Raw genomic sequence first — 20,648 nt, forward strand, 5'->3', positions numbered from 1 at the left:
TTTGACATCGCCAGTGTTGTCACAATCTTAATAACAATCTGGTGCAAGCCTTGTGTCTTTTCTTTGTATCTAAATGTCATTTTCTTATATTCCAGCTTCTAATATTACATCCAAAATAGTGTAGTGTGCACATAGTATACTGTACTTTATAGCGGTGTTTGCAAGTTCTGTCTAAGGGAAGATTAACAGGATATTTAATCAGTAAAACCTTTCTACTACACACAATCACTGCTGTAGCAGGAGACCATATGCAGCTGAGTCAAAGGGCAGATCTCCTTTATACAATATGAAAACTCCCTGCCACAGAGGGAGGATTTGTGACAACACCAAAATGTGATCTGTTTATTAATCAGATGCCATTTTCCACAGTAATCCTAGAATAGCCTAACATGATGCAAATATGTGTCTGCCCAGCATATTTATAAGATGTACGGTTTCAGAAGAGGTTAGATTAATAAAGTCAACCATAGATTCACATTTATCTCTGAAAATAAGCAGTCAGGATGGAAAGACACTAACATGATGCCGAGTAGTTTCTATAATATACGTATTTATTTTTAGCTAAATGGGAAAACAAATTGAAAGCAAGTGATTCACTACACTTTTTTCAATTTTATTAAACGGTCTTGTGAAAATCCAGGACATTTTGTACCACAGTAATATTTCTGGTAGACAAGTCACCAGATCACATTTACTTCATTGTGTTTGAACTCAAAATCTCAACGTTTATAAAGACGGAATAATGAAATGAATAGAACTAAATATCTCTTGTAACATCTTACACAAAAGCTGTATATACAGGATTGATCTTAACATAAAGGACCATCAGTGCTTCAGGATAACTTTGCAAATAATCTAGCCTGTATTATTTGTTCCCCATTCCTCCTCCATCCATCGTCTTCTATGTACCACATCACGTGCAGAAATGGAAGCAGCAGCAGCTCCCGTTGTCTTCAGTTTGGAGTCTCGTAGTCCTGAATGATGAAATTCTCACTTTGTAAACTAACCTAGATTAAATCTGATAATGTACAAGACTGAAAATCTCTTCACACTGACCTAAAGTTTGAAGAAATGCTACATTTCTAGCAGGAGACGCTGCCTCTTAAGTTCATAATATAATTCTCAGTGTTGATGGTCATGTGGCTCCCTTGTTTAGAAAGCAATCCTTCATCTTAATGTGAAAGGCATAGAAACTAAGTGATTGAGCATTGGGCATTTTCTTGGAGCAGTTGCGGTGTGTAGCCAGATTCTGTGACCTGTACAAGCCGCTGCAGCGACCCAACAGCAGGCACACGTCCTTCCTGAAAGCCCGTGTGAAGAGGGTGTACAAGAAAGGATTGCAGAGTGAGTTGATGGGATAAAAAAGGATGAGCAGGATCTTTGAGTGAGACACGGTTATGAGGGGCATACGCAGGGCAGCGGAGATGGCGAAGAAAGAGATTGGGGCCATGCACACAAAGTCTGTAAAAATGAGCACGGCCATGCGCTTGGCAATCTTAGTGTCTCCGTGACGGGTAGAGTGCTCTGGGTTGCGAACACTCAGATATATGCATATGTAACAGTAGCAGACCAACAGGAAAGCGACAACATTGAGGATGAGCACAGCCACCACGTAAACCTGAGAAGCCAGCGTGTCGATGTCCATGGGCAGACAGATGCTCACTTTGCTGTAACTGCTGACCCCCACAAGAGGGAGCAGGGCTACCAGCAGAGAGAATCCCCAGCCTGCCCCCATTATCGCCGCCACATGGTGCATCCGCAGCCTCTTGTTGACATGCATGGCATTGGTGATGGTGTGCCAGCGTTCAAGGCTTATCACAGTCAATGTGTATACTGAGAGCTCGCTGGAAAATACTGTAAAAAATCCTGCTATGCCACATCCGGGCCCTGTCTGCCAGTCCGTGGAGTAGTTGTAGTACTCGTGACGGGAGAGGAGGTCCATGAAGGCGATGAGCATCAGGTAGAGCCCCATGCACAGGTCAGCGAAGGCCAGGTTACACATAAGGAATCTGGAGATAGTTAGATTGCGGTGGCTAATTAGCAGCATAGCCAGAACAGCCAGGTTACCGGTCACTGCGAACACTGTGATTATCCAGGTGAGACAGCGCAGGAAGGGAAAGCCCAGCAGGTCCTCACAGGGGTTAAAAGCATCTGGCTTTGGCGTGCACTTGACAAATGGGTTGTTGAGACAATCAAATTCCAGGTCCGGATACTGAAAGTTGATCGCATCGATAAGATTCATGCCATCTGAAGTGGGCTCTCTGAAGAATACACAGACGTTAAGATTACTTTACAAATACCAGAGCAATTGATCAAGGAAAGCTATCTGCGTAAGGGACTATAAGAATGACATGCAGGAGTCACATAACGGGGACGTTTGTGTTTTGTATTTAGTTAATTGTATTAGTATAAGTTCATTCTTGAACAACTCGATCCTGAGAGAATATTAATGTGTGAACTATGCAATTCTATCCCACACCAATCATTTTTGCACAGTCCCTAAGTGTGCAGTGAAGTAACTTACATTTCAGTTTCGCTGAGATCACAAAACTTTGTGAAGTTCTTTAAGGCACTTTCCCTTTCAATGAGAAAGAAGGGAAACTGTTAGACCACACAGAATTCCAGTAAACTCGGCTGCTAACTACCAAACTACTGATGATCTGTATTCACTGGACAGAGCTTTTGTTGTTTGCGCAGATGTGAGTGAATTTGTTGGATCTCTGGGAGCAGTGGTCGGTTACCTTTGTTTCCGTCGCCATGTGTGGAAAGCGCAGCAGTGGCTGGGGTACGTGAGTTCGGCATTCAGCAGCTCAGCCAGGCTTTCCAGTGGAGGGAGGGTCTTCAGAGCAAAGGTAGAGATGGCTTTCAGAAACTTCACCTGACTCAATCCTTTAGGGGGGAGGGAACTCAGAGGTGTGGACGAAACATCCCTGAATCACACAATCAGAGAACATAGTAGTGAAACATACAGCTTTTCAATAATTGGACTGTTGGAGGGTTACAAAGCCAGTCTTTCTGACAAGAAGAGCCATTAGTGTTTTGTTGATGATGGAAAGAAATGCTGTTTCAGGCAAATCTGTTGAATCTCTCAGGGGAGCTCATTATGTCCTAGTGACTGTGGCAGAAAAGCCCTAATTTACAGTTTTCATATTCATCAAGGTCTTTCTAAAAGAGATGCTTCTTCACAACAAAAACTCTTCATCACAGAATAAAGGTTACAATTACTGACACTTAGGACTGAATACATTTCTTTTCCAAAGCAAAATAACACCCCAGATCTTCTTCACTCCCTCATTTGATTGCATTACTTGTAACTTGGCATTCATTAAATCTGAAAGAATCCCAGAAGTTACACTCTGGACCCCACTCAAGCAAACGGAAGACCTTTGGCTTTGCTTGCGTGGCAGTTAATAACACAAACACTACTGTAATTCATAACTAAGATGAGAGGACATTTCATATCTGCAGCACGGGGTTGCTTGCAGAGACCTTGCAAGCTGGATGCTCGGCAGCCGGGTTATTTGCTCACTAATCAGTATTCAGCTGTCCTGCTCGCCTTGTTGGTTGTTTACACAGACAGGCTGTCACTGTCCTAATGTTTAAACAATAAAATGATAAATATTGTTATGAATATTAAACATACTTCCCTGGCCCAGTTCAAATATGGTCGCCTTAATGGTGTTGATATAAACAACAGAAGATAGCGAATGTATGATTGTCCTCTGTCGTATTTAACTTTGCCACAAATGTCTTGTTATTTTAATTTTATTTCATTACATCTATTTAACAGATATAGTTTCTAGTTACTTTACAGGTGAAGATTTTACATTCAATCATGTATTCAGTTTATAAAATATGGTGTATTTTTATAGATTAAACAGTATACACCGTATAAAGTACTTCACATTAGCTCTGATTACCTACATCAAAAATACATATGAAAAATAACTATATGTTATCAAAAAAGACAAAATATAAGTTGCATAACATTCTCAAAGGGGCGGTTCTGCATAATAAATACTTTTTTCTAACACTAGTTTTGTTAACATTTTGAATGCAGAACTTTTACGTTTTAAGTCAACCTACTTTTTAATAAACTCTTCTCTGTTTTACTCTCCACCATCTCCTGAGATAAAATAAAAGTCTCTTTAGTTGCTCCACTATGTCCATTAGCGAGTTGCTAATTTTATCTGCCCGGCAGCTACCTGCTGTGGCTGAAGACGACACGGTTGAAAGCGGTAACGGTAAACTGTAAAGTTGTGCACCATGAAACAGAAACAATGACCCAAAAGATACAGCTTTAAATAAAACATCTTAATATTTCTTCCACCGCTGATTTTTAAGATGACATCCGGAAAATTGTGATGACATTTCCTTTGGTTTTACTGGTTTTACTGGTTTTACTTGAATTATTGTTACTTACAGAGAACTCGGACCTGTGGCTCCTTCAAAAGCGTCTTCTTCAATGTCACGCAGAAACTTATTGTCTCTCAAAATCCTACAAAAGACATAAAAACAACAACTGTAACACAAGTGACCTCCAGTCCAAACAGTAGTTTAGCACTTAACATGCAATATGAAACAACATTTAAGATGACACATTATTGGCCAACGATGCCTCAAACCATTTTTGTTTTCTCAGCTTGACACTGAGGAAGATGAGCATTATTTTTAGACTGCATGGTGTCTGCACATATCTCGTCCCCATCAACTATCAGCAGTACGGGGCAGAGCAAGAAAACAACGGGACATCCAATCTTTGTTTAGTCTTATGTAACGTTTGTTTACTGGTACACTCAGCTTTTTTATGATTAGAAAAAGAAAAGCCGTAGACCTGAAGAGCATACTTAGCAGCAGCATACTGTATCGGCCTGTAATGTTGTTAGTTTAGTATGAGATTATCAAAATGCTTACAGAGTGCTGAGCTTGGTTCCATTGAATGCATGAGATTGTATGCCCCTGAAGCCGTTTCTAACCAGGTTCCTGTCAAGGACACAATGTTACAATGTTAAAAGCACCTATCACTAAGGTCAGAGAAATGACCATCAAATTACATAAGCATTTTGAGACACATTCTTGCCCTGAGCTTCGATAATGGGATAACAAAAGAAATGTGGCTCCTGCACTCACATGTCAACATACTCCTCTGAGATACCCTGGAACGAATTGGCTGGAATGATGTCAATCCTCATGTTGTCTGTCATTTCTCTGTACACGGAGGAGATGACATTCACTCGGGCTGTTTGGCTTAATTATCAGCTAGACAAAATGATGCACATTCATGCAAAAAGAGCGAAGTTTGATGAACTGTGGCTCGGAGGGCTGGTGACATTGATAGATAAAAGTAAAACCAGACTAATAAACAACCACGTGAAGTTATAACACGAAGAACACACAGTTTTATAACATGCAGGGAGTAATCTAGTTTAGAAACACACTATTTTTTTATATGTGATTACTTACAGGATGATATATGGCACCAGGGAAGAGATAGTTGTGAAGTCTGGGAAGTGTATCAGCCCCGTGTTAGAGATGCTCCTGTGAAGCAGCAGAGACATGCGATCAGGTACGGATAAGAACAAATCTTCCTGCAAGCGCCCGCAAAAATGTCACACGGTTGCAGATTGTCTCAGGTGGTAAGATACATTTCCCTCATCTCACTGTCTGCTTGTGACCTTTGACACGCTTCTTCGCATTTAACTTGCAGCAATGAATGCGAGATACATCGAAAATATCTCCAGCTTGATCGTTTCAAAATGCTGGATACTACACTTCCCACAACTCAATAACATTTCTCCTAGACTTTCACTGCCCGTTAAATGCTCTCATGTTTCATACCTTATGCCCCCCAGTTTTTTTATTTTCCTGTTTTTTACAATATCTCATTCAACACTGTCTGACAGAGTCATACTTATTCTGTTTTGGCTTTTTCCAACTCTTCATTGCTGCGTATTTGATGCTTTTCTTCATCGGGACATGCACATAACATGCACCAATACCACAGCATTTAGAGGCGTAGCTTGTTCAAAAGGCCCATCACTAGCCAGCCACATGTCTAATACATACAGTATAGAGCCCCAGTTGTTTGTGTAAGAAATACATGTACTTCCAATGATTTATTTTAAAGCTAAGCTTAAAAGAAAGTGCAGCAGTTGCTATATTACTTTGATGTACACCAGATGTTACCATCGCAGTATACAAACGATGAATCTATTTTATCATCATAAAAAGAGACATTCTTGTTTCTCTTTCTTTCTCTCAATCATAGGTTGGAACAAACATGGTGGAGTACCCCCCTCCAACAGACTGAGGTGTCAAAGCCATTCCCCTACACCAGGAGTGTCCCAACTGCGGCCGTGGTCCATTTTTAATTGGCCCGCAGCAAATTCTAAAAGTATAATGGAATATGGCCCAGATAGAAACTTGAGCTTGAATGTTTTGTACTTCTTAGTTCTAACACAGAAACACAGTTTTGACTTGTCAGCTAACTTAAAACATCAAGTGTCAGATAAAGCTTGTGCTTTGGATTCTTACTGGATTGCATGTGATGAGAGCACAGATGCAACAGACACCGCACAGCCGTTCATTTTGTTTTGCGGGGAGTAGACGATCACTTTTGCGTTACGGAAGAGCTGCTTGGTCTTAGGAGTCTAAAGGGCACAACATAATTGGAGCATGAGGACTTTACCGCAGAGAATTTCAAGCTTTCCTGTCTGATGTCGATGCTGAATACGGGGACGTACTCCACCGTTCTGATGTGCGCTGGCTGGGTCGCGGCTCCGTGCTGCAGCGGGTTTATTCCCTGAGATCAGAAATCGATCTGTTTTTGAAAGAGAAGGAGCGGCCTCTTCATGAGAGACCCTCCATGTTTGGCAGACCTGTTTAGTTGATCTTACTGGTCATCTCAACATTGAACAAGTGCCGACTGCGCACATGAAAGCATTCTGTGTGAAGCTCCGTCTCTTTGAGACACAACTACGCAACTTCAATGTTGACTGTTCACTTCCCCACTCAAATATGTGAGCAAACACTTTCTGTTAACTCTGAACAAAAGCAGGTTGAGAACCAAAATGAGCGACAGCATCTCTGTGATGTCCTTCGTATCTCAAACACCAAACTTACTCCTGACCTGCAGCATCCTTCAGTCCAAAGCATCACTGCTCCCACTGAGTGCAACGCTGTTCCCATTATAGGAGAGTTAAAACATATATTACAAAGTATTCATGTTAATAAGCTCCATCTTTCAATAAATTCAGTCAAATAAAATTTCTAACGTTAGAAAATATTAACAAGCCCAATAACTTATTTGTTTAACAAGCTTGAGATATATCCATCCCCATTATATGGGTTGAACGACCAGCCTTAATATTTGTTTAAGTATGTCAATGATGATGATATAAAGCAGAGTGACTTACAAATGTTCCAGCTTGGGCAGGTCAGCGAAGGCCCCTTTTTCAATAACCCTCAGACTGATGATATTCTGCACAGATCTGCGTGATTAAAAATGAGGAAAAGCATCAGTAATTACAGTATTGCTGTCAACAAACGAACACAGAAACAGCCCATTCATACATCTGCCGCTCTCAGCGATTAAACTCTCTGCTTTGTAATTGAGAGACTAATTCTGTAACTTAAATGCAATGCAAAACACGTGCCAGCTGTTCAAATTAATAATTGCTTTCATCGTGCAGCTTGAATTTGACGTGTGCTGAAAGGTAAAGTGTCGCTTACATTTGGAGCAGGCTGTGGAGGGAGAGGAAGGCGTGTCGCCGTATCCGAGTGATGCAGTCGCTCTGGGAGATCTCGCTGTGGCACAAAGTCAGTCAACAGATTAATAAAAGCCTGTGAACAAATCTCTCCTGAAATGTGTCGGATACAGCGACTAAACATGGACACAAATATTAAGAGTGGCACAAGATTGTTTTCCTTACTTACTTTTTAATGCACTTATTTTGAAAATAGGACAGAGATGATTGATATTAGGAAACAATCCATTTGGGAAAAAACTCCAATTCTTACTTCTAGGGCACGACATGCACATGCGTCACCTCATATTTGTAAAAGCTCCAAACATATGCATCTAGGCCAGAGAAGACTAAGTGAAGATGATTAAAAAGAAAAGACTAAACAAAGACAAGCAAAGTCAACAAGACTTCTTGAATTGTCCTTGAACACTTTTGTTTTCTGATGGATGCATGACTGACTGACTTCCTTCTCCAAGGCGCTCTCCATCTTCTTTTTGTAATCATCGCTTTCTCCCACTCTACTGTAATCAGCCAACACTTTTTGTAGGTTAACGTCACTCTGCTTCCATCTCAAACACAAAAAAAACACAATTAAATGTCTCCATCTGTACTGCTTAATTTCTTTCCTTTCATGCCCTTCTTTGATTGCATTATGTAGAGTGTCATAATTACCACTTACGGCTTATAAAAAGCTTTTTCACATGTAGATGAAGCTGATTTCCAGTTTGCAGTGACAAAGCGAACGTCAGTGTACCTTGACCTTGGTGTTATTGGCTGAAAAGACGAAGGGTCACAGCTTTAGGACTGTAACCTCAATTAAAAACAAATGTGTTTTATCACTTTGAACTATTTTGCGACGGAGGCAAGATTTGAGCGTAATGAGCACATTGTGGAACTAGTGTAAGTATCTAAGACTGATAAGACTTGTCCCTGAGGAGAAGAGCAAAGTCAAACACACTCAACACAAAGTGGCTCAAAATGATTCCACCACAGGCTAACGCACGTTATCAGCTCATCAAACTGTTAGTGATATGTTAATTAAAATGGTGAAACCCATTCAGGATAATGTGGTGGCTTTAGGACTCGGTATTTAGTCGCTGTGAACATGATAAAGATGATACCTATTAGCAATTAGGATAAAAAGAGTTGGGTTTTTTCACTTGTCTGTCGATTTTTACTAAGAGATATCATTAATTTTTAATTAGATTTAGCTAAAATGTTATTATTGCTGTGTTAGGTGCTGCCTTATTTAATGAAAAGGTCCAACATCTGACTTTCAAGTCAGCTGGTTATGAAAAGATTAAAGGTTAAAGATTAAATTATAATTTGTTTATCATATGCTCATCCCGTGTTACCTTGAATTCTGGAAGAAATGTTTTTCTCTCATGCCCCCATAGTGAACAAAGAATCAAAAATCAAAAACAAAAAGTCTTGATGAAATAAAGTAGGCCGTGTTAAACAACGGCAAAGCTATATGAAAACATCTGTTTACGAACTCTCACACAACTTGTGCAGTATAATCCAAGTCTCAATTTGTCCTGCATGCATTTTCTCTAGAACCTTACAATTTAAAACACTTTGGATTTGCACAGACGAGTAGTGTGTCTGCACAAGCTCCAGACGGAAGAGTTTTAAAAATAGTAAGGTTTTTATTGAAAATGCATGTGTTTGGGAAGTAGTGAGCATAAAACTGGATTAATGCGACATGGATTATACTGCACGAGTTGTGTGAGAGTTTGTAAAATGGAATGGTATTTTTGGTTCTTCGTTTACTGCGGAGGCATGAGAGAAAAACAACGTTTTCATTAAGAATTCAAGGTAACACAGGGTCATTGTGTGGGTGTAGTGTTTCTTTAAACTTTGAAGCCTGTCTAACTAACTCTTACTTTTACGTGGATATTGATCTCCTTACACCTTTCTGATAACTGAATGGAACAATTACCTAAAAGCTGCTAATTCTTTTAGATCAAATCTGACTGAAAGTAAACTTAAGACATCAAATTGAAATGCAATTGTGTTATTTGAAATAAGGAATAGTCGTAAACAAGTGTTCACCTCTTCCTCTGTTGTTATTACTGTACAAGCATCTGGTAAACATCTTCATTAGTCAAAGTTAATTGGGTCATGAGTCAAGAGTGTTTGAATATCAATATAACTAAATATAAGAGGTGGTGGTAGCCTAGTGGTCTGGTGGTATGCCTTCCAGGGAGACTTTCCCTGTTAGTTCGCTGTAACTAAATGACCTGTAATAATGTAATAAGACTTCTGTTGTGAAGTGTCACGGGCAGGTGGATGTGTGTTCGTGTCCTGTGGAAATACTTTGTCTTTATTTCTTACTGGTGCTACAATATGCTTTTACTTATTTTATATACATTAGTTTTTGGTTTGTTTTTTAATCCAAAGTGGAAATACTGGGACTGCTCCTCACACACAGACTAATAGGCGGCACTAAAGGGAATATATAGTTTAACTGTATTCGGAGGTTAATTTGCCAAGGACTCATAGAGGCACATTTCCCCTTTGTCCTACATTGTATTTTCTTGCAGTGAAAAGCACTTGATATATTACTAATACTATTATTGCAAATGGTTATTCAGGGTCAGTCAGATGTATTTCAGGTTCCATTTTATGTCCAAATTCATTATATTTCAAGAAGGGCAACATTAACTGTGTTAATTAGGGATTTTTAAAACTTCGCTCAAGTATGGATAGTCTGCATTCTCGTTTGTTTGTATGTTTCATCAAGGCTAAAGTGTCTATCAGCACTAATGTCTCCTTAAACCCGGGCTTTAATTCACCTTCCGTATATTTCTTCACCTAACAAAAACATATGAGGAAAAGAAAAGGAACTTACATTACTGTAATGTTGATCAGCTCCTTAAAGGCATGAGATGGGACTTCTTTCAAGGGCAGATGATTGAACCTTCTGTAAGATTCATAAGTAAAGTTGTTAAATCCACAATTAATTAATTAGGAAAAAACAAAAAAAATTCTCTTCAAAATGTTATTTATAATACAATAAATACTACGTTTAAACACAAGTCCTTATAGAAATATTACAGTGACAGTAAAGGGAAAAAACTAAAAACTAAAAGTAAGTGAGAAGCAATAAGTTCTAAAAGAAGAACAAGTCCAAAAGGGCACTGCTGGGCTTAGTGTGAAGTATCCTACCACAGAGCCTCTTCAGGAAGACCACAGAGGCTTTACTGGACTAGTATCAACACTGAAGCTGGACACAGTTGGGTTACTTACAGTCGAGGCACGGATGCTGCTCTTGCCCGAGAGGCCAGCTGAGTGTCTCTGCTGCACTCAAAAGTGTCGGCGCTGCAGCGACAGATGCTCGGACAGGTATAAGCCCAGCAGGAGCACACAAGCAGGACACCGGAGAACACGACAAGGAGCCAGACCGCCCGGGGAGCCATGCGTGACACCTGGCCACAAAAATAGAAAGAAAAAAACTCTGCTGAATCTCCTCAAAGTTGAAGATTAAAAATAAATAAAAATAAACTACTTAGGGAAATCTAACATGCCAGACCAAAGGCAAAAGGCAAAAATAATGTTACCGTCTTTTTCCCACCTGCAATCTCAATGAGTTACAGGATCTACTGCTGCCTTCAGGTGCTGTCGTAATTGAGAGATTGCTGCCCGCCTGGAAGATTCAACAAAGTGTAACTCAGGCACAATTTTCCTTGACAGCTGAGCTGCTGAGATGTGACGTTTAGTGGGTGGAGACCGTAACAGCTTTGTCAAATACTGGTGTTAAAAGTGATGTGTTGAAGTCAAGCTGTTTCTCAGTCAGTCTTGTTTGTTAAAAATCAATTTGATGCAGAGTAACTGCATGTACAGTTGAGCTACTAATAAGTATTTATTTAAATCTTGAGAGTTTTGAGGGTGAAATATTGTAGTTATTATTCCTACAAATGTAATAGCACAAATATTTAGCTATAATTGATATGCATTGTGCTATACTGTCGAACAGTCTATGAGCCTCCAGCATATAATATTGTGAGCCCCCATAACAATTTCAATGCATTCCCAAATAACAATTTAATTGTCAAGACCAGGGGGTGTGCAAGGTTTTGCTCTATTATGTACACTTTACTTTCCATGCTATACTTTTTTTTAAATTCACGGATGTGGTTCAAGGCATCCACTGGTTTCTAAAGAATTCACAAGCTTTGGAAATCTATCTAATTTAAGTGCAGATTGATTTGAGAAGTCAGTGCAGGTTGCGTTACTTCTCAACAATAAGGTAAGGTATAAGTCTGATAAATGGAAACTTGGTGTTCACTGAGATAGATTACACAATTTAAGCAAGTTACAATGGTCTGCTAGATTTTTATTTCTTATGGAAATAAATGGAAACGAGTGAATGCCCAGAAGAGTAAAAATATGCATTCAAATTTGTTAAATAGGGCAAATATAATTTGGAGCTAAATCATACTGGTATGGTCCTTTCAATATATTCATTGTACCTCCAGTATATTTATTTTAATTGGGCACAATTTTGAATGCAGAACTTGTAATGGAACATTTTCCATTGTTAACAAAGGCATTATCGAGTGTTCTGCTGGATATCCAAAAAAGAAAGAGAGAAAAAAAGACTTAATAATAAGTACTCTGTTATTAATTCAACCAAAGGCACTCAAATGCACCATCAATTACAATTCACAGGAAGCACACAAAGGCTCCCACACTGTTTACACATGTGCCATTTAAGGCAGAATATCCTACTTCCAATGAGGATGCAAATAGTCCTAAAATAACAATTAATTGCTTTTTCCTAGTACATATGTTAAAGTCCAACAAAAAGAAAAAAAGCCTGGTTCAAAGCTTTAATGGTGCGCCCTGAAAACTGACAGAAATCAAACGTTATGGAGGATAAAACTAAAATAAACGTTTCATCAAAATCTCAGCTGCTGCTGAAGATTCAGCTGTATTTATTTATTTTTTACTTATGGCATGGCCTATTCTGTAGCAACATTTATTTTTATGTTGATATTGAATATATATAAAATATTGAAATTGATTCATTGAGGTAGAAACATGGAAAAGTGGGACTTTCAAAAACAAAGTTCTTGGTATGATGATGATGTGAAAGAATGGTTTCACACAGTTGTCCAGTTTAGGTCAGGTCTGCAGACAGTCGGACTTCACAAAAAAGCAGACAAACTGAAAGCTGGATGACACATGTTGAACAAAAAGTCCACCTACCTAATAGGTTTTTCCTATTGAAACTAATGGTGCAACCAAGACTTTCTACAATGAGTAACAAGCGCCACAGCTGTACCCATGGATGAAGACGAAGATAAGGCTCCGGCAGGATGTTTCGGTTTCTTGTTTCACTTGAAAACACATTTCACTGGGTGGCCTGTCAACCTGGTAGAAGGAAAGTGGAAATAAAAAAACATATAATACAGCAACAATAGAAATTCAACAAAGCTGCTACATTTCCTTTTACGACACTTTACATCACAGGAGACAAGACAACAACGAGCCGAGGTCCCATTTACACCAGTTTGTCAAAGGAAAAGCGTTGTCACCATCATCCTTAGCTGAATCTCCTCTTCTGTCAGTGACTCTGACCCCATTTACAGCTTTCTCATCCTGCCACTGTGACCCATGACAAGAGAGCAGCAACACCTCCTTCTCACTGCTGCTGTAGAACAACCATACACACATACACACACACACACGCTCAGTTCCCTGGAGAGATTACCTCCCTGCACTGTTTACCGAGACGCTCGCATTCCCTGCCAGCCTCTCAGCCGAGCACAGTGTCAAGTTCCAGTATATTTAACCCTGTAGAAGAAAAAAAACACACTGACGGGGAGAGAAAGAGAGAGAAGGACTAATTTATGCAAGTGGACCTCTATGAATCCTCCCACGTCTTCACCACGCTGTGCATCACATCATACCTCGAAGGTCACGCACAGCAGGGAGAGACTTTCAGGAAAAAGCATACAGACACAATTTCAAAATTAGAGCCACATCACATTAATATTTCATAATTGCTTGACAGAATGTGAAAAAGAAGTGGTTACACCTATTCTAATAGTCGATTGTTAGATTAATGCTGCGTTTCAAGCATTAGCTGTAGCCAGCCCTTTGCCTGCTTCATTGGTTTCATCAGCATGGTTGGAAGAACAGCTAATGGATAACGCTCTGTTGCTGTGGCTTTAGAAACGTTTGGATGGGGCACTCCTTTAACAAAGAGGGCACATTTGTAAAGTCATAATGTGTCAAGACTCACATTTAAAGTCCTGGTTTTCTGCAATAAGGACATTATTAATAGTTACATTATTTGTTCATTATTCAGTGAAATAAATAAATAAGTATATATAAACTATTCTAATATGATACGTGCCATACGTTTAGCCTGGGGCAGAACTGATGTACAGTTCATGATAAACATATAACAGTAAAACTACCTGTTGAGCTTTCCTTTTTGATGAACAAATTGAATTTGTGAAGTTTGAAAAATTCAATTTGAGGCCAAAGTTTGTCTTCAGGAGCTCACATATCTACACGTCTCCCTGTAAAGGTGCTCATTTCAGTGAAGTTTCCTGTCGCTGGCTCAGACTTCACTGAGGTCACACTTACACTGTGCAGGATCAGAGAGTTTCTACAGATACACTTTAAAACACACTTCCCCCCCCTTGGTTTTGGTCATGCTATTGTTTTTTTTTTGTGCTTTTATGTGTACATAAAACATAAAAGCATCTGCAATTGCTGGTGAGGATGCAAACCGTTGACACATGATCAGTAATCATTTGTGAATCCACATTAGTGAAAGATGAACTACTTTCAATTTTTTTTGTGGAGAACCACAGGGGCAGATGAGAGCAGTGTCATTCAGACCTGTGTGGAAGGTGCATAACAGACTGTAGGTGTGACTGCACCCCACGATGTAACCCCCACCTTCTTTGTTACTGTATGCTGTTAGAGGTTCCTTTTTTAGGAACAAGGTACTTCTTGCCTTTGGGTGGGAGGCTGTTGACCTGTCAGTATCCCGCTGGTTATCAAGGCACACATGGAGAGTGTGTGGAACACGACACAACACGAGATGACGTGATACAGGAAGACATCACGCAATGTAACACAATCTAGCATGAAACAATAGAACACAATATAAAACGGCTAAAACCAACATGCATCATAATATGGAAGTACACAAAGAGCACAACATCAGAAAAACACATCAGGGCTGCTCTGAGTCACAGCCCCGTAGTCATTACTGGAAGTGGTTGAAGCAGCAAGTGGTGTCAAATGCTGTTTACTCACCATTTCCACAGACAGTGACATTTTCAGAGAGTGAGTTTAAGAGTGAACACACATCAGTGTGGCATTTGAGGTAATTGGCAACAAGGGCACTGAGTGTGTTTCTGTGAGTCCCTTTTTTTTACTCATCACTGTAGCTGCAGCCCCCCCCCCCTTTTACTTCCAACTCACTTATTACATAACATTGCATTTCAAGGCCTTAAGCAAATTATTTTAAGGTTTCAAGGAAATTCTGCAAATTTCAACTAAACAAAAATGAAGCATTAGTCAGACGTTACACTGGCTCGGTCACAGCTGTATGGCTTGTAACATCCTATCATGTTCATGCAGGTGCCCAGCACATTGTAAGCTGACACTATTACTCTGCTTATTACGATCACACAGACGCCATTTGCTGCTGCAGCTCCCTCCACCACCCCAACCTCCTCCTTATGTGCTAAGCTTTTTGTTTATTTGCAATTGTTTATTTTATCTAAGCATTACGTTTATGTATGTGTCTTAGTGGAGGATTAGTTCTCTCAGCAGAATCCTAGTTATTGCACGGATACTTCGAGACAGCAGAGCCTTTTCCGCCAATTACGACGATCAATGTTCAATTCCTTGATGGGTGTCTGACCGGAAAAGCCCTGCTCAAAGTCAAATAAATGAGCTTATAACTACATTTAAATTGAACTTACTGTGACTTGGATAATATACTGCAGCTCACTATATGTTCTGACTTTCCCTCCTTCCAAAAGGCTTTGTAATGTGACATTGGTTAAAGTGATGTCTGGTTGAAACCACAAGGCTGAGAGCTGCCTCTTCTTTTGGTTATTTAGCTTCAGGATAGAGTCACCAGGAGTTGACACTCATTGAGCGTTTAAAGCTCAAATGCGCAACTTTTATCCCCCCCTTCTGGAAGAGAAATTAATTACCATATGGGATCGACCATAGCGACAGCTAGGAGTATGGTGGAAGCTAAGTTTCTGGAGTGGATGTGTCGGACCTAATTCAAGCTTTCCACCACAGATGCTCCAGATAAAAAAGAAACTTGGCATTCAGAGGAAAGATTAAAGGGAAGACTTGAAGGGTGTGTGGGAGATGCGGAGAGTCGACCTGCAGGAATACATTCGGCAGCGTGGGAAAGTTGCCAAAGACACCAGACACTCTGGTAAACAGCAACATACAGAGAGAGTTCCCTGGTGACGATAGGCTTAATCAGCATTGTGTGAACTTGTTTGACAAGGGCTTGAATGTAATGGATGTTCATTCATATGTAAAAGTCCAAACTCCAGTTTTAAAACGCTGACATTTAGTCAATAATCTAATCTGGATGGGGAACCTTTCCCTCCTTTCTTCCTTTCCCTCATTTCCTACCATCTTTACAATGCATGATATCAAAAAAAAAAAAGAAATGTCCAACTAAAACTATACGTGACTATTCCTAAAAAAGCTGAAAAGGCATTTTTCTGATATCTCCTCAGTTTATGTTACTTCACAGTTGGCACTCAAAATTGTATTTGCACATACATTCATAACTCCCCCCCCATGTCTAATAGTATCTAAGAACATAATGATGTCAAGGAAGAGCTATGAGGACCAGAATGACCGTTTTTGGCGTACAAAAATCAAGGCTCTCCACTCAAGGGCACAACAGGATTCTCATATCTCGCACAAGGAAGTGACGGCCAAGGAGACGGAAAGAGACATGACGAAGCAGAGATATCGACACACACACACACACACACACACACACACACACACACACACACGCACACTATCACACACGCTGTACACTTACACAGAGGATTTCTCATTACTAATCTACGTGCTTAATCCTCGCTGTTCATAAGGGTTTTTTGTATATCTGGGATACTTCCACTTCAGCAGGTTATAATCATTTCCATATGCCCTCTAATCATTCTCCCTCACTCCCACTCATAAGAAGCAAAAGGTGCACCATGAGGCTGGCAGTTTAATGAACGTGGCATAAACAAGCAACCAATAAACATGGGAGTCATTATTGTGAATTATTAGGCAGAATTTATGCAGTCTTGTTTTTAATGACATATAACCTTGAGGCTCGTCCGCTCTCTCAATTCCCAGTTACGCACACACATATATAAACATACACATGCACACTTTGTACACAGGGCAATGCTCCTGACAGCTTATCAGGGCAGGCAATCACTGGTCCTTGGACATCCAAAATGCACAACAGAGATATCACATTAAGAGAGTTAACCCTGTCACAACCAAACAGGACATGAATCTTGTTCACTGTTAAGTCCTAACAAATCACTGCAGGACCGGTAAGGATTCATAGAGAGCTCTCATGCTGACATCCTATCATCTCTCCCACCATGTTTGATTAATTACTCCACTTAATGTATACCTATAGCTCTTGCTAGAAGTGGCTGTAGTTCTTCAGTATGATCAACAAGTGTCAGAGAGCACTTCTCTTTTATATCTGGGATTGAGCTCGGGAATCCCACTGTGAAAAGCCAGCTGGTCTTTGATCACAGATTCCTTCTGATCCAGAGCTAAAGAATAATGAGTGTTGTGAAAATGGGACACGAGTCTGGTTACAGCCTCAGCGGAGGCAAGTGAGCCCAAATGACAGTGTCCTTTGAGAAATATTATTATTAATTTTTTTAGATCTGGTTTGCTCTGTGTGTGTGTGAGGATTTTAGTTACGACACACAGACAAATATTTGGTTATTTTAGAGTGAAGTCTGGTTTATAGAAGAACAAGCGACTTTTCTCTTCCATATGAACACTTTGATGCATCCATTTATAATAGACAAGGTAGGGAGGTTTCATGTTAGTTGCCCACTTGATGAATACAGATTTCTGAAATGAAAATGTCTTTTACATTTTAAAGAGACCTATAATCCTATAAATGGTACACAATCTATTTTAAATGAGATAATTGCCACCAATTAGCAATCTGTGATCATTACAGTAATTGTTGAATGTATGCTGGGTGTCTTTTAAAGAGACAAAATATGAATTTGGAACTGTTTTGATTTCCTAAAAGTCCAAACACCAGGCTCAAATCCAAATTTACTCAATATTTCATTCATATCTAACTACACAAAGTGCTCAGTCTGCGCTGTCTTGAGTGGTGGTCCAAAATGACAGTAATTTAAATGTTTTTGTTCTATTTGTCTCAACATTATCTTCAGCACAGTAGCTGAAATATGTTTACTACAAGCGAACCGCTCACAACTTACACCCTTCATGCAATTCCAGCAGTTTTTTTGGCCTCTACCAACATCAAAGCATCCCTTTCAGTGCCAGCTGGACTGCAACAGCAGTGGTGGGATTGGCTCGGTGTGTGTGTGTGTGTGAGTGTGTTTCTGTGTGTTTCTGCATGTGTGTCAGAGAGTGGGAGACTTGGCGTAAGGCCCAGCCATTGGCATATTTGTGTTTATAAAAACATCTTCACACACACACACACCTTTTTCTCTGGATGCTGTGACATTTATCCAGAAGAGGCGGCAATATTGTCCACTGAGGACAGTCCTTACTGAGAGACAGATATGTCTGCCGCTGGGCTGCTCAGTCTACAGCCCGATCCACTTGAATCTCCCAAACACTCCTCACTACTAACTGTTCTACAGGACGTCTGACGACAGCACTCTCTGTACCAGCTGGACATGATCTGAGATCTGTGGGCGAGTCTGGCCCTGGACGTTTAGTGCTTTGGTGTATTAGCCGAAAGGACTACTTTGCTACTAACATTCTTGCATTGCAGTCTACTCTATATTTGTATTTGTCAACCATTGAATAAGCAAGTATTTCTGACAGACAACTTAAGCCAAAAGGTGATGAGAGAGACTTGAATGGGGATAACACACCATACAGTGCTATCTTTGTCCACTATATAGATCATTTTGGTGCTATTTATATCTGAATGTGCCATAAAGCCAGAGTCAACAGTAACTTCTGTCTTTGAGTATAAGACAGCATCATGTGCAGTTTTCAGAGGACAGCTGGTGTCGCCCATCAAGATACAGAAGCAGCTGGGACTCCTGGTGGCAACCAAACATGCTAATTAAAAATTGAATATTTGAAAGGCTACAATTTTAATGAGATGTAAATCATTATACGACATTTAACAATCCCGGGGAAAACATTAAGCCACCAAATCACAATTTGGATAAAGCATTAAGTGGAGTGATGACTTTCTAGTTGGTCGTGGCAAAAGGTTAATTACTGTTTGTTTGGCTGAAGAACTTTTGTTGTTTTCAAAAGGATATATTCGTGGCACTTCATTAAAACACATTTGTGTTTCTGGTATGATGCAATTTGGCATATATCAACACCACTAAGCGGTCTCCTTCAGTATGCATTTGATGACATTTTTGTTTTTTCCACAAATGTTTAGGAATCTAGTTAAACTACTAAAATATCTATATTATTCATTAAAAACTTGTCTACCGTTGCTACATTTCTGTGAGATGGTCCATGATAGAGACCTGACATTTGGCACAATAACAACACAATAGCAGCCTCATTATTCAGGATTTATGACCCTAATCAGCCACACTGTGATTAAAGGGTTTGCTAAAGAGGCCATGCTCTCCATTCTGTTAACTCACCAATCTCAGCACAGTTCTGCACAGTTTTCACTTGTGTATTCATTGTGATAAAATTAGTTTTGTAGGACATCGCTGTAGAGAACATAGCAAAACACAGCAAGCTATGGGGACCGTTGGAAGGAAGAGCGTTTTAAAGCTTTAACGAGCCTGCACAACTACACAGGTGTTTCCAATGATCAGGCTGATTAGAGCTGCTTCTAGTTGGGCGGAGCTATACTCGGGTCAGCTTTTTTGCCAGCTGCGGTCTTATTACGACCCCTGGACACCGCGCAAAGGAGTACACTATTATTTACTTTGTGGAGTATGTTCCAATAGGTGGCATTATGACTTTGGCTCAATATTTGATGTGCAGATGTCGTCAGGCCTGGATTCTTATCAAGCAGGTCAAGTTTCGAGCAGATTGGACAAACGTACAGTGAAGACAACAACTTCCTGCACGGTGGATCTGATTAACTCTGTAGGAGTAGTTAGCTACGTGATAGTTGTTGTTTCATTTTACCAGTAGGTGGCACTCTGACTGAAGCGAGTGCCGTGAGCAGCAAAATAATAATCTCTACAAAAACAAAAGGTTTCCTCGCACTTTCATTGCCAGGGAGACTTTCGTGTATCTACGAGTTTCTTCCTAGACATACTGCATACTGATTGCTTTCTTAATGATTAATTTCTCGTTATCTGAATCAGGAGCTTAATGGCACATGACCTATAAACAACAGCTAATAAATACCGAATGTGCCAGCTGATTGCTCCCTTGCATCACTTAGGTTGATGATGTCACAGGCCTAAATTGTTTGTAAGATTGAACATTGACACATATCCAAAATACTTTTTTCACTGCAGACATTTTGACATGTCTCAGTAGGTGAAGCACACATTTGAATAAAACACTTAATGATGGCTGAATTCCATTTAGCTGCTTCAGTTTCAGGGTGCTGGTATTGTGCGTGCTGGCCCAGTGGGACACTTGAGTAGAACAGAGCCATTGTTAATGTTATTAGCAAGTCAAAATGTCTAATGTGACAAAGGCCTCTCCTCTCAA

General features: G+C 39.9%; 1 protein-coding gene across 7 annotated transcripts; it reads right to left on the reverse strand.

Annotated features, from left to right (window-relative positions):
• Positions 1 to 503: 503 nt before the first annotated feature.
• Positions 504 to 19,705, reverse strand: LOC115019723 (lutropin-choriogonadotropic hormone receptor-like). Of its 7 annotated transcripts, none has more exons than XM_029449257.1 (15): positions 19,613 to 19,692; positions 13,289 to 13,404; positions 13,036 to 13,124; positions 11,323 to 11,394; positions 10,998 to 11,176; positions 10,600 to 10,671; positions 7,732 to 7,806; positions 7,416 to 7,490; positions 5,464 to 5,538; positions 5,131 to 5,208; positions 4,915 to 4,983; positions 4,424 to 4,498; positions 2,742 to 2,930; positions 2,525 to 2,578; positions 504 to 2,261 (listed from the first exon to the last, which is right to left on the reverse strand). In XM_029449257.1, the coding sequence occupies exons 5-15, from the start codon at positions 11,165 to 11,167 to the stop codon at positions 1,136 to 1,138; spliced, it is 2,058 nt and encodes a 685-aa protein (XP_029305117.1). In that variant the 5' UTR covers positions 11,168 to 11,176; positions 11,323 to 11,394; positions 13,036 to 13,124; positions 13,289 to 13,404; positions 19,613 to 19,692; the 3' UTR covers positions 504 to 1,135. The 7 variants fall into 7 exon arrangements, with proteins under 7 accessions (XP_029305117.1, XP_029305113.1, XP_029305116.1 ...); XM_029449253.1 differs by having other exon boundaries at positions 12,960 to 13,124; XM_029449256.1 differs by having other exon boundaries at positions 11,309 to 11,394; positions 12,960 to 13,124.
• Positions 19,706 to 20,648: the final 943 nt, after the last annotated feature.

The sequence above is a fragment of the Cottoperca gobio genome, chromosome 15 (genome assembly GCF_900634415.1).
Source record: "Cottoperca gobio chromosome 15, fCotGob3.1, whole genome shotgun sequence".
Lineage (NCBI taxonomy): Eukaryota > Metazoa > Chordata > Actinopteri > Perciformes > Bovichtidae > Cottoperca > Cottoperca gobio.

What these genes read in the sequence shown, in the direction of transcription:
- LOC115019723 (XM_029449258.1), bottom strand. Translation starts at nt 11,167, where the DNA reads ATGGCTCCCCGGGCGGTCTGGCTCCTTGTCGTGTTCTCCGGTGTCCTG. An exon ending in CTGATCAACATTACAGTAAT is followed by an intron (nt 7,807 to 10,599) that starts GTAAGTTCCTTT and finishes TTTGTGCCACAG; the next exon opens with CGAGATCTCCCAGAGCGACT. An exon ending in CTGCCCAAGCTGGAACATTT is followed by an intron (nt 5,539 to 7,415) that starts GTAAGTCACTCT and finishes GCTGCTTCACAG; the next exon opens with GAGCATCTCTAACACGGGGC.